At 34.3% G+C, this 23,591-nt stretch overlaps 2 protein-coding genes across 2 annotated transcripts; both read right to left on the reverse strand.

The window, feature by feature from the left end:
* Positions 1–2,365: 2,365 nt before the first annotated feature.
* Positions 2,366–3,748, reverse strand: LOC128132767 (uncharacterized). The gene is made up of 2 exons (XM_052769710.1): positions 2,677–3,748; positions 2,366–2,586 (listed from the first exon to the last, which is right to left on the reverse strand). The coding sequence occupies exons 1-2, from the start codon at positions 3,746–3,748 to the stop codon at positions 2,366–2,368; spliced, it is 1,293 nt and encodes a 430-aa protein (XP_052625670.1).
* Positions 3,749–12,596: 8,848 nt separating this feature from the next.
* Positions 12,597–14,510, reverse strand: LOC111902095 (uncharacterized). Its single transcript, XM_023897968.3, has 5 exons — positions 14,357–14,510; positions 13,511–13,813; positions 13,254–13,366; positions 13,060–13,144; positions 12,597–12,827 (listed from the first exon to the last, which is right to left on the reverse strand). The coding sequence occupies exons 2-5, from the start codon at positions 13,784–13,786 to the stop codon at positions 12,738–12,740; spliced, it is 564 nt and encodes a 187-aa protein (XP_023753736.1). The 5' UTR covers positions 13,787–13,813; positions 14,357–14,510; the 3' UTR covers positions 12,597–12,737.
* Positions 14,511–23,591: the final 9,081 nt, after the last annotated feature.

A 23,591-nucleotide genomic window follows, 5' to 3' on the forward strand; every position in this document is an offset into this window, starting at 1 on the left:
ACACACTATGATTCCTACATTTGTCAGGCCAAAGTGTATAATAACGAAATAGGGTTTTGCAACACGGCCTCCAGGCAAACATCCGGTTTCAGAGGCTTCTCCCTTGTACTGTCCTTTACAGTCTACCGTCTCATCGTCGGGGCCTTTTCTCACCAAAAATGAAAAATAAAATAAAATAATAAAAACTCTACTTAACCTAAATCTAAACCTAACAACCTAAATCTTCAATCTTGAACTTCTGTTATTGGGTCTTCAATCACATTCGCTGCTTGACATTCAGATTTTTTTTTCTTTTTTTTTTCTTTTTTTTTTTTTTGCAAACTAGATATATAACATAAGTCTTGAACTTGGAACCTTGTTCTTTTTTTTTTGTTGCTCTTTTTCTTCATTTTCTTCTTTTCTTTTGTTGCTTTTCTTGAATCATCTTTAATAGGCTCTTATTGTCTTCACTTTTTCAAATTTCTTCATTCTTTGTGTTGCTTCTTGGAAGGTCTAAGGAATTTCACCAAGTAACATATGAATCCAATAGTGAAAATTGAGTGATAGATAGAGGCTAACATGAACACCTAATGATCATTGACAATGTGCCAAGATCAACTAAAAAGGGTGGGGAATGACTCAAAAATTGGTGTTACCGAAAAGACTTGGTCCCAAAAGATGTGAATCGGGGGTCCCACTTCAAAGTTCATCAAGTACCTCAATGCAAGGTGTGATAAACAAAATCTATATAACTATCTACTCTAGACCCCTAGAAAAATGGTAACCTATCCTAAAAAGGCGGTGAGAATCTAACTAAGCAAGGCTCGGACAAGACTCGGGAGTACTAAGGGGTACTCCCTCCAAAACCAAGATGTGAGTCTTCAATATCTTCAATGTCTTCAAAATACCTTACCGGGCTAGTCTTTGCTCGCACACATTGGCATGACCAACCACATCCCTCCGCACCTAGACCCAATCAAGCTACCTGCATCTGACCCCCACACAAGCGGTCTCAAAGTGGTCTGTGAGGCTCAAAACGTGTCCCATTCATCAAATACAAGGAATTCCATATCAAGACCCGAGACCAATCTATGATTCAATACTTATGACTCGGCGCTATGGTATCTATAGGGATGAGAAAACAAGAGAGAACAAAAATGCATGAACTTAACCTAGAATGCATCTAAAAAGTATGAAAATTAGAAAAGAAAGAAATAAAATATGCAATATTTTTGAAATTTTTATGCAATTTTTTTGAATGACCTAAATGACTTACTCTAAATGCAACAATATACAACCTAAATGCAATAAAAATAAAAGATTAGATTACCTCACCCCAAGCTTAAAATTAAGCATTGTCCTCAATGATTAGGATGAGAGTAAAGAAGGATCATACCGGGATCAAGGTGGAGGAGGCCCGCGAGGACGGTATGGAAGCAACACATGGGTCGCATAATGATGCTTGGATGGAGTTCTTGGCCGCCTAATTACACATGGATGAAAGCTTGGTCGCGCAAAGGACACATATGAAATGGCTCGACATTTTCTTATGAAATGACATATTTGTGCGGGTACCCTCGCAAACTTTGCGCGGGTGGGGGGCAGCCGCGCGCATATGTCAGAATACATCCCATGTTGGGGTAATTTGGAACTCGGAATCTGCGCGGCTGGGGGTCGGTCGCGCAACGGCTGCGCGGGCACCCGCGCGCAACAATCAGAGAGCACCCCACGTTGGTGTAATTTGGAACTCGAGACCTACGCGGCTGGGGTCGGTCGCACAAAGTTTGCGCGGGCACCCGCGCAAAAGTCAAATTTTTGGAATTTTTCAAACTTCACCAAAATCACTAGAAGACTTCTATATGCTTATTTTTAGGCCAACTTCAAGTTTAGAAACACCCAAAACTTCAAGCGGAGATTATTTATTCACAATGCATTTATTTAACGTCTTTGCCAAGACATAGCCCCGCTTCCGTCAACCTTCGTAAATCGGTGTTTCCATTGTTACGTTGTCGAATTCTCCCGTGTCAAAGCCTTCATAAAATAGTTTCAAATGGTGCCCATTCACTTTGAAGATTTGGTTTGTTTCCAAACTCTTGATTTCAACCACACTAGGATCAAACACTTTTATAACAATAAAAGGTCCATGCCATCGAGATCGCAATTTTCCCGGGAATAGCTTTAAGCATGAATGATAAAGAAGAACTTTTTGACCCGGAATAAAGTGTTTTTGGGTTATGTGCTTGTCATGAAATGCCTTTTTCTTCTATTTGCACCTTTTGAACCTTTTAATTATCTTCTTCTTGACCACTTCCATCATTGGAGGATCCAATCTTCTTTGAGGTTCCCTCTTAGGATTACAATCATCTTCCATTATTATCTTCTCTGTTTATACATTAGGGCTTATCCTGTTTATTGGCTCAATCACATCAACCCGATACAATGGAGAAATGTTACTAGGGTACCTCATTCCTTCAAAGACGTTGAAGTGAATGGTTTCTCCATCAAACTCCATAGTTATCTTTCCTTTATGGACATCAATGATTGTGTGAGCGGTATGCATGAAAGGTCTTCCAAGGAGGATCATAGATGATTTGGAAGGAGTCTTCTCTTCAAGATCAATGACATAAAAATCCGCCGGAAAAACAAGTTGATTAACTTGTACTAACACATCCTCCAACACTCCTCTTTGAGACACACTTGACTTGTCTGCTAATTGAATGATTACTCCAGTTTCTTCCAAAGGTCCAACATTGAGAGATTGAAAAACCGAATATGGCATCACATTGATCGAGGCTCCAAGATCTAACATAACACTTTCAACATGCAAATCACCAATGGTACAAGGGATAGAAAATATTCCCGGATCCTTGCATTTGGGAGGTAACTTCTTTTGGATAACTGCAGACACATTTGCATTGACTTGAATCTTTTCATTTGCCTTGAGTTTTCTCTTCTTGGTGCATAAATCCTTGAGGAATTTTGCATAACTTGGAATTTGCTTAATAGCATTCAATAGTGGAATGTTGATTTGGACCTTGCGAAAAGTCTCAAGAAACTCTTTCTCTTCTTCTTGTTTCTTTGAGGAAGCCAACCGGGATGGAAAAGGCGGTGGTATGACTAATAATTTGATGGGTTTGTTGGAAGGATTGGGTTGATCAACATTTGACACAACCGGTTCCTTTGGAGGAACTACAACTTTTGGAGATTCCACAATGATCACTTCATCTTCGTCTTCTCTTGAAACTCTTTTAGGGTGACTTTCTCCAAGTGTTTTCCCACTTCGCAAGGTGATGACACTCACATTGGGGTTCTTCTCGGTTTTTGATGGAAGTTTACCCCTTTGTTCTATCTTGTTGAGAGCGGTTGCCAAGTCTCCAATTTGTGCTTGAATATTGGAGAAAGTATTCTTGGTTTCTTGTTGAAATTGGGTTTGGCTTTGAGCAAGAGAAGTGACAAGTTCTTGAAGGCTTATTTGATGGTTACCACTTGATTGGCCTTGTTGTGGAGGGTGTTGGTAATTTGGAGGGTTATAAGAATTTTGTGGATATGGAGGTTTTTGGGATTGGTATTGTGGATGTTGAGGTCTCATCAAAATGTTTGGTGGAATTTGCTTTGGTGGATAAGGGATGTTTTGGTTATTCCTCCAATTTGGGTTGAAATTTTTTTGAAATCCCGTGGGTCTTGATTGACTTTGATATCCGCCCATTGCATTCACATCTTCCGGTTCACTTCCAAGTGTGGGACACTTATCCGTATAATGGCCTGTCATTGCACAAATACCACATACCATCAGTTGTTGACCACTTCCCACCACCATTTGACTTAACACATTAGTCAAATCCAAGAGCTTTGATTCCAAGTGTTGAGTGTTGCTAACTTCACCAACCACTTGTGTAGAATTTCTCTTCATGTCATTTCGAGTCCCAAAATTCCTTTGATTTTGAGAAATGGTACCAAAAAGTAATCGGATCTCGTGAGGGGTTTTGTTGAAGATGTCACCACCACTTGAAGCATCAATCATCCTCCGATCTTTTTCATTCATAACCTCATAAAATTGTTGAAGAATTAGTTGTTCGGGTATATTGTGTTGAGGACAACTTGTACACAAATTGTTGAAGCGCTCCCAAAAATCATGAGATGTTTCATTTTCCCCTTGACGAATCCCCAAAATGTCACTTCTTTGACTTGAAATGCGGGAGGTGGGATAGAATTTGCTATTGAAGGCCTTGAGTAACTCTTCCCATGTGTGAATAGATCCCGGTGGTAAGTTGAATAACCACTCTCTAGCTTTATCTTCCAAGGTGAGCGGGAAGGCGATTAGCTTGAAATCAACCAATGTCACATTTTCGGGCAACATGCTAACACATATCATATGAAAGGACTTCAAATGCTTTTGAGGGTCTTCTCTATCCAAACCATGGAACTTGGTAAGTTGATGGATGAAACTTGACTTCAATTCAATCCCTCGGCGATTTGCGGGATAAAAAATAGCAAGAGGTGTATGAGTAACATCCATTTCAATCATTTGTCTAAGTGTCAACTCTTGAGGATGATTGGGTGGAAAGGGGTTGTTGGGATTTTGTTGCAAGTAATTGGGATGTTGTTGGTAAGGTGGATATGGGTATTGTTGGATATTATAGATTGGTGGTGGATAAGGTTGGTAGTTAGTGTTTTGGTTGTAAGGAGGTTGTTGTTGTGGGTACATTGGGTTTTGGTACATTGGAGGGTGTTGGTAATTGGGTTGATTTGGGTAATGTACTGGTTGAACTTGAAAAGCATTGTTTTGAGGTTGGTTGTTTTGGTGAAAGTGTTGGTTTTGTAGTTGTGGTGGTGGTTGATAATTGGGTTGGTTTTGAGGAGGGGCTTGATTCCGAGGTGGCATATCAATGAGAGGTTCTTGTGGTTGTTGTCTTGGTTGATGGGGTGGGATAATGGTATCTTGATTGATTGGGTTTGGGTTGGGATTGTGAGGTGGAGTGTGATTCATGGCTATGTGGTTTTCAAACGGAATGTCTTCAAAGGAATGACCAACAATTGGAGAACTCGGTTCGGTGTTGGTATCACTTGAAGTATGAACTTGATCTTCTATGTTGATTAGTGGAGAAGAGTAAGAAGCTTGAACTAGTTGTTGTTGCTTTGCTTGTTTGACTAACTTTTTCAACCTTTTTGCTTCTTTTTCAATTTCCGGATTGTAGAGTAGTTCACCGGTTCTTGTAGACCTAGGCATAAACAATCAAATAACAATAACCAATTTCCCCGGCAACGGCGCCAAAACTTGATGGGATGTCAAGCCCACCAAGCAAATTACACCCTTTGATTGCTAAATAAACGTAATATAATGGTAAAAAGGGGTATCGATCCTCGGGGAAATGGTTGTATTCAATCACCAATGCAATTCAATAGAACTAGTGAAATTAAACTAATTAACTACAATTAAACTAAAAGGGGGGTTTTTTGATTGCTTGAAAACTAAAATACTTGAATAACTAAAAACCTTGCAATTAAGCAAGTTGATGAGATGCTCAAAGGTTGGAAATAATTGGTTAACTAAGGCAATTCAACATAATGAACATTTGTGTGTTTATCATTAGGATCTAATACAAAGCTTATCCTTCATCCCAAATTGGTTATAGCAATCATGAAGCATGATATGCCAAGATTCCTCATAGGTAGTATGGAGGTTGGGGAAGCCCACAACACACCTTCTTAATTAAGATCAAGGGTCAATTGAAGCAGTTAATCCCAAGAAATCAATTAGCTTTAAGAATGAAGGAATCCCCAATTCCTAGAGGATGTCAAATGCTTACACATCCATAAAGGAGATATGATTCATAAGCTAGAGATGATTTCTACCATCATAAAGCCTTTGTTCTAGATAAAGTCAATGATCTAATGCAAAATCAATGAAATAAATCAACTATTGCTCAATGAAAAATCAACCATTGCTCAATCAAATATTAAGCTCATGATCAAAGCATCAAATAAGCATAAGAATTGCAAACTAGAATCATAAACAAGGAATAAATTGATAATCAACATAAATCCTTCAAAACCCACAAACATTCATTGGTTTTCAACCAAAGTTAACCAAATAAGAGTATTAGCCACTCATGGCAACAAAGTAACAAGAACAATAATCTAATTGCATAAAGAAACTACCTAAGATTTGGAAAGATGAAAGGAAAATGATTTCTAGCTCCCAAAATCGCCTCTTGCAGGTCTCCAATGGTGGAAAAACATGAATGAGCCTCTAGATCTGATCCCCAAGGGTTATGGTGTGCCAAATGACCAAAATGCCCAAACTGGGCAGTTGCGCAAGTACCCGCGCGACGAAAATTCCACCTGCGCAAATGTTGTTGTAATGCTATTGGTCCACCAAGCCACTCCACCCTTCCACTACCAAAGATTCCTTTGGTCCCCCTCATTGTCCATGTAATTTGAAATGCACCAATCATCATTTAGCCACCAAATGGATGCTCCAAGCCCAAAATTAGAATTTTATGATCCATCTTCACAAGCCCAAATAATACAAGCTAATAGCTTTCAAAGCCCAATTCTTTTTCTTTGATTCCGCCAAGCCCAAGAATGCCTCGGGAGCCCACTAAGCCCGCCTCCAATCAAACCGCCACCACAACAAGCACCGAAAAACCTACAAAATATCCCATGCAACATAACAAGCACCCGGTATGATCCATAATAAAGAAAATAAAGAATATACAATGCAATAATGATAAAAAGATCTAAAAAAATCTAAAATAAACTAATAAAAATAAGAAAATAAAATAAACTATCACTTTACTGTTTGTATGATTATATACAGACAAAATTCTATAAAAACCAGTTTAGTGATTTTTTTTCCAACTTAACATGCTATAAGAGGTTTCCTAAGTTAAAATAATTCTTTTAATATTTGATTTAACCATCCGATGATTTGTGTTAGATTTAAGCATAACTTTTTTAGAACAAAACTTTTCTATTTCCCATTTAACAATAAAACTTTATTTTTTGGATTTTACCACAAAAACCAAACCACAAAGTGCGGTTTTGTTAGTTTGAGCTATTTTGGTTTTCCAGACACAACTTATTGGTTTTTCGGTTTAAAATAATTTTTTCGGGTTTTTCATTTTTCGGATTCTGAAAATATTGGTGGCGAGAATAAAATATGTTACTAGAAACCCAAAATAAACACACATGCCACACAAGTCTAATCATAACTTTGTTTACAAATGTACTTTTAAGTATCATGCTAATACGTGTAAGTGAATGAACTAATATTTGATAATTTCATCATCCAATTTTGGATATTTCAAATTTTTTAAATAGTAAATTGATAATTAAGAAGACGATTACTTGGCCTTTTAATATGGCTAAAGTATAGTTCTAAAAAAGTTTTATGGTTAGCGTAATATTATATATTCATAAACATGGTCTTAAAATATATTAACAATTAGTGATTTAGTGTAATGTTACTTTTACAATTATATAAATGAGATTTGCAACGCAAGTGGCAAGTTGAACCTTAATATTACTCTAATAGGAAAAACTAAAATATTAAACAAAGAGAAGAAAAACTCATTTAACTTACCAGTCATAAAAGATATATGGTTATATGACCATCCAAAACTATATAATGTTTAGATATTAAATGATGCTACTTCGTGGATGATAATCTAGTATACAAACTCCAAGTTTAGAATGAATAAATTTTTTGAAAATACTTAAACAAAGTATCCGAAAAATAATCCGGTGGTCAAACCAGAAGAAAAAAAAAACTACACATGTTTGAATCAATATATATATATATATATATATATATATATATATATATATATATATATATATATATATATATATATATATATATATATATATATATATATATATATATATATATATAAATAAATGAAACTACGATGGTTTTGGATAGAACTATGCATTTTTGTCATTTAATGAGATTGTTATGTAGATAAAGATTGGTGTATAAGCCGTTTGTTTAAAATAGTTTGATTATTTGATGTTCAAAATAACCAAAATTTTGATTTTCAAGACCAATTTCATTTTGATATATGACAATGTTATAATTGTTAAATGTTTCAATACGATATGACACAAGCGGGTCAGATTAGGTTCATACTCCTTCAACCCGTTTAATATTTCAGCACGACACAATACATTTGTCACGTCTAAATTCGTATATTTTTTAGTTAGTTCCCATATTTTTTGAATTAAGTCTGCAACCGAAACTTAAATTTATTGTGATATACAAATATACATATGATATAGATATGAAGATAAAAAATGATAAACCGTATTATTTGGACGACCTATGTGGGACCCACCCCAATGCCTACTATGTGACACATCAATCGTAGAGCACAATAAATATATTATGTGTACCATGTTTTAAACCATGTACTTCTTTTATGGAATGCTGGCACATAACTATTAGGCTACAATTGTAACGACATGCATATGGAGATATGAAGAGAACATATAGATATAAACAAAATATGGTATATTTACAAAATATACGGTTGATGATGATCAAATGATTGATTATTTGTAGGAACTTATGAAAGATAATTGCAAGTCCGTAATTCTTTCTATTTCAATATTGGTGGAAGGAAGAAATTTTAGTGGGTTTATCTTGATAGGCTTTCAAATGCATGTTTTATTTAATCAAGGGATGAGCCAAGCTCACATATGTGCATTGGGCATGACACATCGGTTGTTGCTGGGAGCTGGGGAACTTTTCTTTCTAGTGAGGTTCGGGATCAGTAAGGTTGGACCATCCTGATTCATGAATTTCGCGCAATAACAAGACGGTCAGCATCTATCCCTTTCTTATAATCAGTCGCAAATGATCGATAGGCTTATAGACAAAACTTGGTAATCATATTAATAATAATTTGATTTATTATTCGCAAATAATCAACATATAATTCTCAATATTATTTTTCGATTTACTTACGTGACTATCGGACATGATATTCAACATTATTTTGATCAAACAATGCATGTCGACATTTATATACATGTCGATTTTTCTAAAATGAGAACAAAATAAGTTCTCTCGGTTCACTCCAAGTTTTGAGTTTTCTATTGATCTGAACCATATAATATTTGCAAGCAATCTGTTATAGTCGGTCTATGATGTTAACTTAGAAGTGTCACTGTCTTAGACAATGTAACATCATAATCTTGATTCAGTTATATGTATATATACTTGTGTTTCCTATGGGTGCCACACTCGGGAGGGAAATAAAAAAGCATACTAACCACACAAAGTTACATGTATAAGAATAATATATTTTTCATCACCCAACATAATTAATTACATGACCTACTCATTCTTTCAATATCAAACCATACCATGCTCCACGTTATTCAGTTAATGGGTACCACTATATATTTATTTTAATGGGTACCACTATATATCTATTTAAATAATGACAAAAAAAAACAAAAAAACAAACTTAAATGGGAAAATGAAATATAAAACATATTGAATGAAGTCTTCTTGATCATCGACTCTTTCACAAACAGTAAATGTATCGTATAACCGTGACACCTTTAACTTTCTTTGGGCCAACTTGGTCATGTTGATATCCTTAAATACTTCTTTCTTAGCCAAAAAGTTGGTTTTGGAACACACTTTTTACAGTTTTGGGTTTATTTAGGATGGTTATTGAATATTTTATTGTCGGTTAACCAGGATTTGATACACTTGAGCCATTAATTAAATCGTTGTTAGTCGTAACTCGTAAGTCCATTCCTTTGTGTGACAAATCGGTTTGATCATACAAGAAAGTTCACGACCAACTATAAGTCTGTAATAAACCGATACCCTAGAAAACTAGATCATGTGCTCGAACAATCTTGGATAAGGCCATATCAACCATCATGACACATACAATTAGAGGAACCAACAAGAGTCATATTAAAAAAAAAATCAAATTTGAGAAAAAAAGTAGTATCAAGTCATCTTTTTTTCATTAAAATTGTCTCATATGTAATCACTAACTTACTACTTATTAGTCTACAGGGTAAGACACTCCCTTCTCATGTGAGAGGTTTAGTAATCAAATTTTAAGAATTCAACTAGGAGTTATTCAAGAGATGTTGTAAAGTATACATCCTACTTATGTATCTTATGTTGTCCAAATATCGAGCTCTTTCCCCTATCTTTGAAAAAAGCAGGGAGCCACAGTGGACGAATGATAACTCATTTAGGGGTGTTTGGGATTCAGGGAGCCACAGTGGATGAACGGTAACCCATTTAGGGGTGTTTGGGATTCAGAGAGCCACAGTGGACAAACGTAACCCATTTAGGGTTGTTTGGGATTTCTTTTATAATGACTTTTTACTTTGTTTTTCTTTAAAAAAACCAAAAATGTGTTTGGGCAATAGGAAAATTCTTTTGAAAATGACTTTTTGAATAGAAGAAAATAATAGGTTTCTAAAAATCACTGAAACCTGACTTTTTGTGACATTTTATTGTTTTATATTTAAAAGTTAAACAAAAAGTCTTATTACTCACTTTTTGTTAATCCAAACACATTTTAAGGTACTCTTTTTGCAAAAGGTTCTTTTACAAAAAATTCTACAAATGTTCAAAAGTAATTCCAAACACCCTCTTAACCATGAAAAGTGATTAATACATAACAGTTTTTCTAAATACACAACAATTTAGGTTTTATAAAGTTGTATGATACAACATTTTAAACCACAAATTGTTATGTATGAATAAGGCCGGTTCTTAAGAATTAAATATCTTTAAGTTAAAGGCTCAAGTCGAGCCAGAAAAAATGGCATTTATTATATATATATATATATATATATATATATATATATATATATATATATATATATATATATATATATATATATATATATATATATATATATATATATATATATATACACACATAACTTGCGATATTTTATATAAAAAAAATTATATATATATAGGTTCAAATGTTTTCATTATCTATTGTGTGTCTGTATGATTGATTCTGGACCAATCATTTTAGTTATTTTAAATGCTGAAGATGTAATTAATACCTATTATATCTTCAACATGTAATATGCATTAATTACTTTTTTAAAATAACTAAAATGATTGGTCCAGAATCAGTCATACATGCACACAATAGATAGTGAAAACAAAATAACCTAACCCTATATATATATATATATATATATATATATATATATATATATATATATATATATATATATATATATATATATATTGGGTCCTGTTCAACTGCCCGTTCCCAACCCCAACCCCCACCCATACGTATGAAAAGAAAAATTGTTATTTACGGATTACCTCCTTTTAATCATATGTAACCAAACATAAAAACTCTAACTCTACAAAATATCTATTGTTTTGTCGTTGTTGCGTATTGAAGTAGGAATAGACGCGGTGAATTGTAGCTATTATGAAAAAGATATCGCCAAATTAGTCAATTTCCGTGTATAAACATGATTGCATATTCGGTTTATAAAATTACTTCGAGACATTAACTGAAAAAAGGTGGCACGTCAGTTCAAAAACAAGAATTTAATACCTAATAAAAAAAATCGAAAAACTGCTACAGAATGGAGTATTAAACTTGCAATCGGGTTATCATTCCATATAAGATCTAATCGAGAATTTAGACATGATCATGGTTTGAAAGAGTTTACAAATTACAATTACAATTATTATTAAAGATCAAAAAAACATCACACATCACATGGTGCTAAAAATTATATGACGGTCAATTTTATCTGAAATAATTAAAATACTGATTGGTTCAGATCAATTAAAAATTAGATGTGCTGCTGTCGCAGGTTTTTTTTTTTTTTTCTGGAGCGGTTGAATTGTTCTTGGAGTTGATAGAAAAGGAAAAAAATAATAATAATGGAATAATGAAAGTTTATATGTCATGGAGAGATATTAGATAAGTAGATACTGTTATTGCATATTGGGTCATTCTTATGTTAGAGGGCCCAATTATTATCTTTGTAAAACTCCGTCTCCACTTCAGTCACTTTTTACCCAAAAGTATGATTCGTTTGAACATTTTTTTTCATTTTTTGATATAATCTTGTTGCTGAAAATGGAATGTTCGATTTATACTACGAAAACATTCATTAATTTTTTTTTCCAAAAAACAACATTTTAATAGAAATTTATGAAAATGAAATAGGTTGAATTTGAAGGCATAATGGTTTACTGGTGCTAAATTACTGGAGTACTATTTACCTTAGCTAAAGTTTTGTTTTTGCGCTAGCTTTTTTTTTTTTTTTTACATAACTTCAAGTTTAAACTCTAATTTGAAAATTGTCATCCAATCCTTTGATGATTGTTAATCGCTAATAATTGAGGTACACAAACGAATGCACACATTAATACTCATCATGCATGATGGATTACTACGTATAAACAAAACCTACAATGCAAAGATGAAATACACTTTTATAAGTGCCTCCTCTTCTTCTTTCCCTTAATCAAATATTTAATATTTAATGTAGATTAATCAAACAGAATCAATTTCATCCCCAGACACCCTCACGCAAGAGGAGCTTTAACTTTTGACTAAATCAAGAATCAAGACTATGACTACTTATTAGAGAAGAGGCAAATATGGATACCAATTACATGTTAAATGAGAGGACACAAATAAGGGTTAATACCTCATATTCAAAATGTCAAAGACAAGATTTCCAGATTTTATAATGATAAAATAACACTAAAAAAAAAAAAGCTAACCACAGAAGTTGAGCTTCTTCATGACTTTGGCATATGCTGCTGGGACTAGGGCTGGTAGTCTACCTCTTCGTTTTGCAATTTTGGACTGCATCAACCAACATCATACATCATACATCATACATCATGTATGGCATTGGCATAATATATGCATATAGCAAGAATTAACAGCATTTGATCCTTGACATTCAGAATAGCATGAATTTTTCTGGCTTTTTACTTTTTTACAGTTAATGTATGGCATGCGTTTTATTTAAAAATTATAATACTCAATTATTCTAAAATGGTGGATAAAAAAAAAGAGGATGTTAAAAACATGCCTTTAGATGAGCATTATGTCGTTTGCCTTCCTTCCACCTCCTAATCTGCCCATCTTTCATAGTCCTAAATCGTCCCTTAAAAGACCTGATAAACATAACTTCTCTCTCATTCTCATTCTCATATGCATATGATGCTGATTCACAAAGTTTTTTTTTATTTTTTAAATTGAATAAAGAAAGGTATATGTACATACGAATAGGATTTCATTTTGATTTTCTTGAGCTTGGAGACTACAGGGGTAAGTGGCTGCCTACTCTTCAACTTCCTCTTCCTTTGCTTCAGAGTAAGATGCCTCACTTGCATCACCTGTATCACAAAGCTAAAATGTTATTTATTATCACTACTACCAATTTAGCACTTCAATGTTTGAAAACAAAAAATAACCACAGTGATTCCTTGGTAAATTTCAATTGCATACCAAATTTAAAAATATTGAGTGAGCAAACTTACAGAGAGAGGAAGTGAAGAAGACCGATTGGAGCTTTCTGTAAGTTGTTGTAATGTTGAAGATAGTAGTAGGGAACCAAAATTGGGAGGAGAAATCATAGAATGAGTAATTAGGGATTTGTTGCTGAGATTTGAGGCGGCAGAATGGAAGAGACTGTGGTGGAGGTGGTGGTGGTGGTGGTGATGGGGGGAAGAAAGAAGCTGTTGAGGTTGAGGTTTAGGAAACGTTGAAGAAGATAATCCTCCGAGCAATCGGAGCTTGGAGCACCATCTCTGCATTCTTTTCTGGGTAGTTCACTTTACGCCCTAGAGATTGATCCAAACGACCCCTTTAGTTATTATCATTGTAATAAATCTATCAATCTTTATGAAATTTGGAAACTTTTTACATGAAATTAAGTATGTTTGTTATAATTTTTATGCATCTATGCTACTACAAATACAATACTCCACTTCGAAGATTTGAAAAGCATAACATGTGCATTACTAAAAAGTAACATAACATATTAACATATCAAACCAACTCAGTGTTTCAGAAGCATCATAACAGAACATGAACTCATTGTAATACAGATAAACTATTAGGACTGAATGAAGTCTCTTGTTCCAAACTAGAATAGTGGGTGGTATGAGCTACATCCAGTTACAAACCGACTAAACACTACAAAATCAAAAAGGAAAGTAGATGAAATTCAAAAAATTAGAATTGGAAACAGATGAAATGGAGCAATAGAACACGATTCGATCAATCAGACATCAGGTTTTCAAGTTCAAAGCACATTCGAGAATAGAAAAGGACTGCAGCGATTAATTACAGAGATAGAGAGTATGAGAGCGATGCTAACGTACCGATTTCTTGCTGTTGCTGTTGCTGGGGGTCTCGAATCTCGATCGAGGGATCGCCGATGGAAGCGATTAGAGAGAAAGAGACGATTAGGTTCGACTTCGAGGGCAAGCGAGTCCATTTTCTCAAGAGATCTGTCTGATCCGATTCACAGCCCGTTAGCTCACCATTTCAGAGGCTAAAAAAAGCCCAACCATTTCACATTCATTTTAAATTTTTACAATACGATTACTTTGATAAAAGAATAGAGGTTTTTTTTTTTTTTTAATTATCTATTAACTTTTTAAAATATCATAATTTGTCAAAAACATAAAATTTTGATTATCTTATATGTCAAACAACAAAACACATTTAAACATTTCATGTACACCCTTTTAGTATAAGTGTGTATTTGATATTAATATTTTAATATTACTTTATAGTTTTCAAAAAAAAAAAACACTTATAAAAAGATACACAAGTTTATAGACTCCTTGTGACATTTTAAAGGTCATAGAATACGATCAATAGCCAATGACGGTTTATAATTACCCATGATCATAAATCTTATTAGCAACGAATAATAAATATATAGTGTTAAACAAGTATTAGTATTGACAAGAAATTGTTAAAATAGAAATGTTATGCCTTCAACTAATGCTTTTTTAGTAAAATATGTAAGTGTTGTTATACAAAACATATAACCAGTATAGTAAAATTGTAATTCTTTTGTAGTACTTTTTTTATACTTTTAGTTTTATTATTGGTATGTGTTCTCTACTTTTATTCATCATTGTGGGCTTATTCATCATTGGTATCTTTGTTTTTTTACTTTTAGTTTTATTATTGGTATCTGTTCTCGGTTTTATGTTTCTTTTTATTTTATTTTATTCATCATTGTGGGCTCTTGTTTCATATTTTGGAATTTATCCATGAAAGAAACACCTGTATTCTAGAATAGAGGTATGATTGCCTACATCTTATCTTCCCTTACCATATTTTTATCGGATTTTTCTTTTTGTTGTGTTGTTTTTGTCCATGTTGACAAATGTATGAATATATAGTGAATAAAGAGACAAGTAACTAGACAAGACAACAACACCGCTTCCAAGTTCTAACATCGAACCTACCAAAAAGGTTATGAATATTTTTTCTTCCGATAGTTAAGGATGCTTCAAAACATAAAACCATTTTTGATATTTTTACCTTTTTGCCCCATTTTTGACAAATTAGTCATTTTTAATCATAATGATGTTTAGCTTCATGTGTTGGTGATTTGTTATCATCAATATTATTTAATTGTAATGGGATTAATTTGTTGACCAAAGGTGATTTTGATAAATAAACAAGTAAAGAAGGTGTGGAGTACACACTTGTTTAAGTTTGATCAAGTTTTCAAAGTACACTGTCATTTAAGGGCAAAGCCCCTAAACGAACGGGGGTCCGGGGGCAGCGCCCCTGGAAGCGGGTTTTGGTCTCATTTTTCAGACAAAGATCATAAATTCGGTTTTGGTCTCATTTTTCTGGTACAGACGAAACTATCATCAAAGCATTCTAAATTCTTGTCTCTCTGAGTTTTATCCGATTAAAGAATATTGGGAGTACCACCCAAATGTTTTAATCTGAAAGTGTTTTACACAATTTTCAGAATTCCAAGCCTTACTATACCCCAATTTCTAACATCATGTTACTTTACTCCAAACTCACACTAAAAGTGTTTTAAATATGTATAAGGGTTACTAGGACTTTTTAAACAAATTTCCTTTGGCACTATTTGATATTTTTCTAATTGAGACATTCTGTTTTGCTTAATTTTGATTTTTTTTGAGTTTTAGGATGTCATTTTAAAACCACAGATATCAAAGCATTTCCTATTGGGCTCTTTTATGCAACTTTTAGCATTTGACCCCTTTAGGTTTATGAAAATACAAACTATTATACATCCTACATTTTCCACAATGTTACATCATTACAATTTCATTCATCACTCTTGTGCACACATATGTGCTAAAACAATAATTTTCTAGTTTGATTGTTTTTCTTATCACTTTTATGTTTAACCGAAATTTCACTTTTTCTCTTGACCCCAAACTTCTTTTTTCTTTCTTTATTGTTCTAAGATAAAGAATCATAACAGTTAAGTTTTGGATCATTTTGAAAATAACTATTTTCACTTTCACAACACTAGGGGTGCAAATAACTATTTTCTTTATTGTTTTAAGATCGGATCGTTAAGAGTTCGACTCGAAACCGATTTTAAACGAGCCCGAGCCGAGTTCGAGCTTAATATTAAGCTTGTTTATTAAACGAGCTCGAGCTCAAGCCTATGTCACAAAGCTCGATTAGGTTCGCGAGCCTAAACGAGCATTTATATAATATTATTTATTATATATATATATATATATATATATATATATATATATATATATATATATATATATTAAAATAAAAACATATTAGGGGAATTATGAATTTCGGGTATTAGTAAACGAGCATTTTAACGAGCTCGAGCCGAGCTTAAGCTTATTTAGGCACACCCAATAAAAACGAGTCGAGCCCGAGCCCGAGCCGAGCTTGTATAACTCTTTACAAGCTCGAGCCGAGCTCAGTAAAAGAAAGTTCGAATCGAACCGAGCTCGAGCTCGAGCCTCATATAACTTAAACGAACCCGAGTCGAGCCTGGTCAGGCTCGGACTCGGCTCGGCTCGTTTGCACCCCTACACAACACCATCTTAATTGTCGTTTTATGAATTTTAAGCATTTTTATAAACTTTAACATTTATCGTTTATAACTCATTGTTCATGTTTTATCAACTCATTCTAAGTTAATTTTATTCAATATATACGAAAATAAAAAATTTGTCATAAAGTAAATGAAAGTCAACTTCTAAGAGCATTACGAGTTGGTCTGAAGCAAAACTTTAAACCCTCCTAACTCTCATGTATGAACTCAAAATTATTCATTTCTCAAAACTTCTTTCTCTGTTCCGAATAAATGTTATGTTTAAGAATCAACTGATTTGGATAAATATAGCTTTAGTTATGCAAACCTAAACATTGGTACTTAAACACTTTAATTTTCCAGACTTGAAAAAAATTTGCATTCCAATTTTATGCAAAAATAAATAAATAATGACTCATAACTTTCCCTTTTCAACTCGGATTAGGTTGATTTGTTATCTGACAACAAAAAAAATTATTGTTTTTTCATTTAAGCTTGAGTTTTATAGCTTCAAACATGAACTATTAGACATAAAATTAGTTATACTATATTTTCATTTTAAATTGGTTGATCAAAAAAGTAATATGAAATTCAATTCCACTATCCGCAACAAAATAACCACAAATTATAAATTTGCCCTTTATCGATATTTTGTTAGCAAGACTTTTTAAATCTTTATAAAAATATTTTCATTTATTTATTCTTCATGGTATCTTGTAAATGAAATTTTGTCACAAGAAGTTACAAAACAAAATCCAAACGATAAATTAAAAAATATTTTCAATTAATTTTCTTCTAATTTGCACCTCGTATGAGATTAACGCGTCAATAATTTTCTTCTCGTATGAGGAAATGCAGTGTGTTTGAGACTTTGTGTGGGATGACAAAGCATGGTGTGCCGACAAGCAACATCCAACATCAACGACGGATAAGGTATTTTATGTTGGAACTTTGTTTAATAAAATAGCCTTGTGGGACTTTTCCCAACATAAGAAGTAAGAAAAAAAAAACTTATTTTTATAAGCCTTGACATTATTAGTTTATCAATATGGATAAAATATTAGCCTAATTATTAGACATGAATTAGGTTTATATTAAAAAAATATTTAATGGTCAAAAAGTTGACATTAGGCCTTAGGGCTCTTGATATTTATTAAATTTGTAATAACTAAATTGACAAGTATTTGACAATTATTTTTGGATTTTTATAGTTTCCAAGTGTCATAATGGGAGCCTATAAATACTAATTTTTCGGTCATTTTTATTGATCAGAAAACAAGTTACACCACAAAACTCTTGCAAATTGGTTTTATGAAGATGAGGGAACATAGTGATTTTCGACATATTCAATATTTGTTTTTGAAGCGATTGTTGTATCCTCACGACTAGGGATGAGCAAAATGACCGAACCGGTCGGAACCGGCCCGAACTGGACCCGACCCGGGAACCGGCTTCGGCCAAAATCAAGAACCGAAACGGCCCAGCGGTTTTACCGGTTCTTGTCGTGTCTTCAAATGTTGGAACCGGACCTCGAAAAATAGCATCATGCGGTTCCGGTTTTTGCCGGTTTTACCGGTTCCGGTTCCAAAAATCCACAAAAATAACGACCCGGTCCCTCCCCGACCGGTTCCAACGGGGTCAGGTTCCGGCCGGTTCCCCGGTCCATATGCTCATCCCTACTCAAGACAGACCCATTGTTGGGCAATTTATGTTTTAGGACACTGCAATTTACATGCATCAATCTACAATTTCGAGCTTGTATTTTGTTATGTATAACACATTCAAGTATGTTTTTCTTGTGAATTAATTCTTGTATTTACATTTGATTAGAATTTCATTTGCTATATATATATATATATATATATATATATATATATATATATATATATATATATATGTTACTTTGTTGATTGTATACTTATGTCATAACAATATAAGACAAAAAGCAAAAAAGTGAAGAATATATCAAAATTCCATCATCAAATCACATGGATCAAAATTCCATCATCAACTCTCAATGTTTTCAATATTCTCATTGATAATTCTCCATCCCCTCCTACTGGGATGGGGTCTCTCCCCATCCATGAAAGTTCTTCATTGTAATATTTTCTCTCTTTCTAGTAAATTATCGAATTACTCGTCTCTTTATGTTATTCATAGTTTTTTTATCATTAAATACTCAAGATCTTATTATTTCGCACAAGCCAATCATCAAAATAGGATCCTACAGTATAATTGTAGAAATTATATTCTAAATGCCTTGGATGGTTCCCTTTATGATATCTACTCTACAATTGTTATTGCAAAAGATATATGAGAATCATTGGAAAATAAATACAAAATAGAAGTGGCATGTTCCAAGAATTTCGTGATTGGAAAGTTCATGAATTTCAAGATGGTGGATACCAAATCTATCCTCAAACAATTGAAGAAACTTCAAGTAATCGCTTATAATCTTGAAGTGTAAGGCAGGGAATAAACTCTAACTTTATTGTTGGTCCAGTCATTGAACAATTTCCTCCTTCTTGGAAGAATTTCAATTTATATCCTAAACACTTAACTGATGACATAAGTTTTGAGCAACTTGTGTTGAGAATTTGTGTTGAAGAATATAACAGATCGGTTGAGAAGGCTTATGCAAATTCCTTGGAACCAAGTGTAAACTTTGTTGGATAAGCAAGTACTTCCAAGACAAAGCATAACAACAAGAAAGGGAAGAATGGCTCCAAAAACTCTTCCAAAGATGTCAAAAACCATGACCCAAACAAGAAATTTTTCAAGAAAAATTCGGATCCTTGCTATGTTTGTGGGAGAACTAGACACAAGGTCAAGGATTGCAGATTCAGGAAGGGTCAAAGAGGCAACGGTGGAGGAAACAATGGAAACAATTGTGGAAATTATGGTGGAGAAAGTTCTGGTCAAACATCACCAAATCAGTTTGTTGTGGTGATTCAAACCAACATGGTTAGCAATTGTGTGGATTGGTGCATTGATATTGGAGCTACACAACACATTTGCAACTCTCGAGCCATGTTCTCTACATACCATAAATTCTCTAATTTTGAACCAATGTTTATAAGGAACGCTACTATTGTAAAAATTGAAGAAAATGGAAAAGTGGAGTTGAAACTAACTTCTGACAAAGAACTTGTTCTAAGTGATGTCTTGCATGTTCCTAAAATTACTAAGAATATGATTTATGGTCCTATTATTAGTAACAAGGGATTCAAACATGTATTTGAGTCTGGTAAGTTTTTTCTCAGCAGGGGTAGGGTGTGTGTTGGAAAGGGATATTTGATGGGTTTTGAGCATAACATCATTCCTATGGTGTACATGTAACCCTAATGCTTTGGATCTAGGTTTTTCTCAAGTTACACATGCAAACAATCTTCCAAAGCATAAACCCTAATCTAACATGTCTAATAACGAAATTCATATGTAAATAAGGGTTTGGAATCTTACCTTACTTGTTATGTAGCAGTAACAAGAACAATCCACAAAGTCCTTGACTCTTGAAAGTTTAGTGCCCCAAGTGTTGCACCTCTAATGGAGTCACAAACACCACTAGCAACAAAGAAGAATATGATAGAGAGGAATAGCCTTCAAAACGTCTAGGACTTTCCAAGAAATCATTAGGACGTTTTTGGGAGCCTTTGGGGTTCATTTTATAGTTGAGGCTTCTAGGGTTATCAACTTGGAAACCCTAATTCCCTTGCTTAGGCCCTAAGCAACATATGGACTCCTTAATGGACAAGCCTTGGACGAAATCTTTATGGACTCTTGTAGACATTTCGTCCACCCTATACCAATAAGGTCCATGAGCCCAAACTATAAATACTACTGATTTACATAATCAGTCCCTATTAATTTAATCAGTCTCTTTTGATCACTAAATTAATTCCAATTTAATTTCTGATCAATACTAATTAAATAATATGATTTCTCAATTAATATATTATTCTTATAATACATTAATAAATCATAATAAATCCTCTTTCTCCATAATTCATCCTATTAGTTGCTAAGGTGAAGGCAACCCAAAAGGACCATGCTCATAATCGAGTCAAGTACATACCAATATAGTTATGGGCTTAGACACCTAATCTAACAGTCTCTTACTTGGATAAGTCTAATAACTATTTTTCAAGTACAACTTCAGAACCTGATTATCAATCGTAGCTTTCAAAATTCGTTGTCGAACTCTAATATTATCAGCAACGAGTTCTTTAGATAATGGATCATATATTCATTCATTCTAGATATCATATGAACTAAGACATGGATTATAATCATTCTTTATGTTCATGTGTTGTTTCCCGATTTCCAATTTAAGACGACTGACAATAGACTACAATTGAACACATCAACTTAGTCCAGGCTTGGCCAAGTGCTTAGGGTGTCATCACTAAATCATCGAGGGGCCCACAAATATTGAATTTATCCTTCTTAGTGTAAAAGGAATGGATAAACTTTGACTCATATGCTTGTACTATTTACTCATCAAATCACACACAACAATACGTTTTATAACATCAAGTTACTGATGCATTTACGTATTATCAATGTGCAACCAACTCGCAAACAACAACTCATATCTCTCGTTTTCAAGAATATAAGATATTATCGTCTCACTAATCACTCGTGATAAAATCCATGAAGTGATTCAATTGAGCGTGGGTTTAATCCAATACTCAAATCTTATTTCAGGAGCACTCATAAACACTGCAGCAGACTTTTGCTATGTCTAAACGCTTTAGACAATCTACAGTCGGATTCATGACAATCTTACCCTCATTACCTACTTCCAAAGTATGATTGACTTTGGATGTTTGAATAATCTAGTTATTCTGGAAGTTAAAACATGCGAAGTGAAACACAGAAATAATTGAATCCAATATGGTCTCAAACTTTTGAGTATATATAAAAACACCTTTAATTTAATCACCATGTCGGTTGCACATTATTCATTGTATAATGTTTCGGATAATCAACTTAATACTTGAATTGAAACAATAGTCATCTCATGCTCCAAGCATACACACTATGTTTACCTATGGTCCTTACTTTGTGAAATAGATTAATTGAACACATTTCCAATTAATGTTCATTTCCCAATCCCTAATCCTTATTACTAGTGTAAGAATACCTAATTCTTGCCACTATTAGAATATGTTAGATTCTAACATTTTATGCAATGATCCTTTTGTAATGACATGACTCCAAAGTCACAAAGGCTTGGTCAATGATATTACAAAACATTCCATTGGAGATTGTTACAAGACAATTCCATGAAATCGAAGTCTCAAATTCAAAGTACATTCCTCTAAACATCCTTATTGCATAAAAGTTTCTAATCTACATAGATTCTTAATATCCATCTCCCATTAGTAACATCCGAAAAAAAACAACCAATTTAAAATTTTCAAAGCAACCCGATTTTCATTAAAATGTTCACAAAAAGGTTTTCAATATAATTCATTTAAGTATTCCCAGAATCACGTTGTTACAAGATCATGAGGAACGGTACGATCGCGCCTTCGCCTTGCCACAGTCTCCTGAAGAACCTGAAAAACATTAAACCACAACTGTAAGCCCGAAAGCTTAGTGAGATACCCCCAAAATACCAACCACGCATACGCCTTTCCAGGCCGTGACCTTCCGGTCCAAAACATATAAATCATACATAACAAAACAGATCATAGAACAGTCATGCATATCGGGTCTATCGTGACTGGTCCGCCTTATCAGGCCTTCAGTCCGTCGGATCCATCCTCCGGGTCTAGTCATGTCCTCCGAGTCTACAGTGGGGTTGGTCCGCCCGCATTGGGCCTTCAACCCACCTGGTCCACTCTCCGAGTCTACAGTGTGACTGGTCCGCCCGCATCGGGCCTTCAGTCATCCTGGTCCACTCTCCGAGCCTCGGCACGTCTGGTCCGCCCTCGTGGGGCCTACAGCCTATCCGGACCGCTCGCTGGGCCTTCGGAACAACCGGTCCGCCCTGGGTATCTTGGCCTACAGCACAAAGCAGGACCCGCCTCAACCCATCTCTAGTCCAAACAACCATGTGCACAAAACATACAGTCATATAACAGTCATAATCAACAAACCGAGTAAACAGATCACATAGCATATCATTACCCTAACCGGGCTACCGCCCTATTCGATCACTAGCATAGCATTACTCAGCATATCGAGAACTGACCTCTACAAGGTCCCCTAGCATGTACCATCCTAACTACCAGGATGCAGACACAACCAGCACTAACATGATAAACGTAACCGAATCTCAATACAATAAAGGGCCGGCCTTGGTGCCTTAGACCCTGTTGATATAGTGAGGATAACTCACCTCGAACTGACGGCTGAAAAGATAAGATCCCGCTGCTCCGAACTCTGACACAACTCCTCCACTGAAAATCAACAATAACCCAATAAACTCCCATGATTACCAAAATACCCCTGGAAGACAACTGGTCAAATCCTTGGTCAAAGACAAGGTCGAAGTCAACCCCTGACTGACCCTACTCGCCGAGTCAACC

This window comes from Lactuca sativa, chromosome 3, assembly GCF_002870075.4.
Source record: "Lactuca sativa cultivar Salinas chromosome 3, Lsat_Salinas_v11, whole genome shotgun sequence".
Taxonomy (NCBI): Eukaryota; Viridiplantae; Streptophyta; class Magnoliopsida; order Asterales; family Asteraceae; genus Lactuca; species Lactuca sativa.

Bases quoted from the DNA above. Each gene is read 5' to 3' on its own strand.
- LOC128132767 (XM_052769710.1), bottom strand. From the start codon at position 3,748: ATGACAGGCCATTATACGGATAAGTGTCCCACACTTGGAAGTGAACCG. The intron at 2,587-2,676 runs GTGTGTCTCAAA...TTGATCTTGAAG, and splicing joins TCAATTAGCAGACAAGTCAA to AGAAGACTCCTTCCAAATCA.
- LOC111902095 (XM_023897968.3), bottom strand. From the start codon at position 13,786: ATGCAGAGATGGTGCTCCAAGCTCCGATTGCTCGGAGGATTATCTTCT. The intron at 13,145-13,253 runs GTATGTACATAT...TATGTTTATCAG, and splicing joins ATCAAAATGAAATCCTATTC to GTCTTTTAAGGGACGATTTA. The intron at 12,828-13,059 runs GCATGTTTTTAA...TGGTTGATGCAG, and splicing joins GACATAATGCTCATCTAAAG to TCCAAAATTGCAAAACGAAG.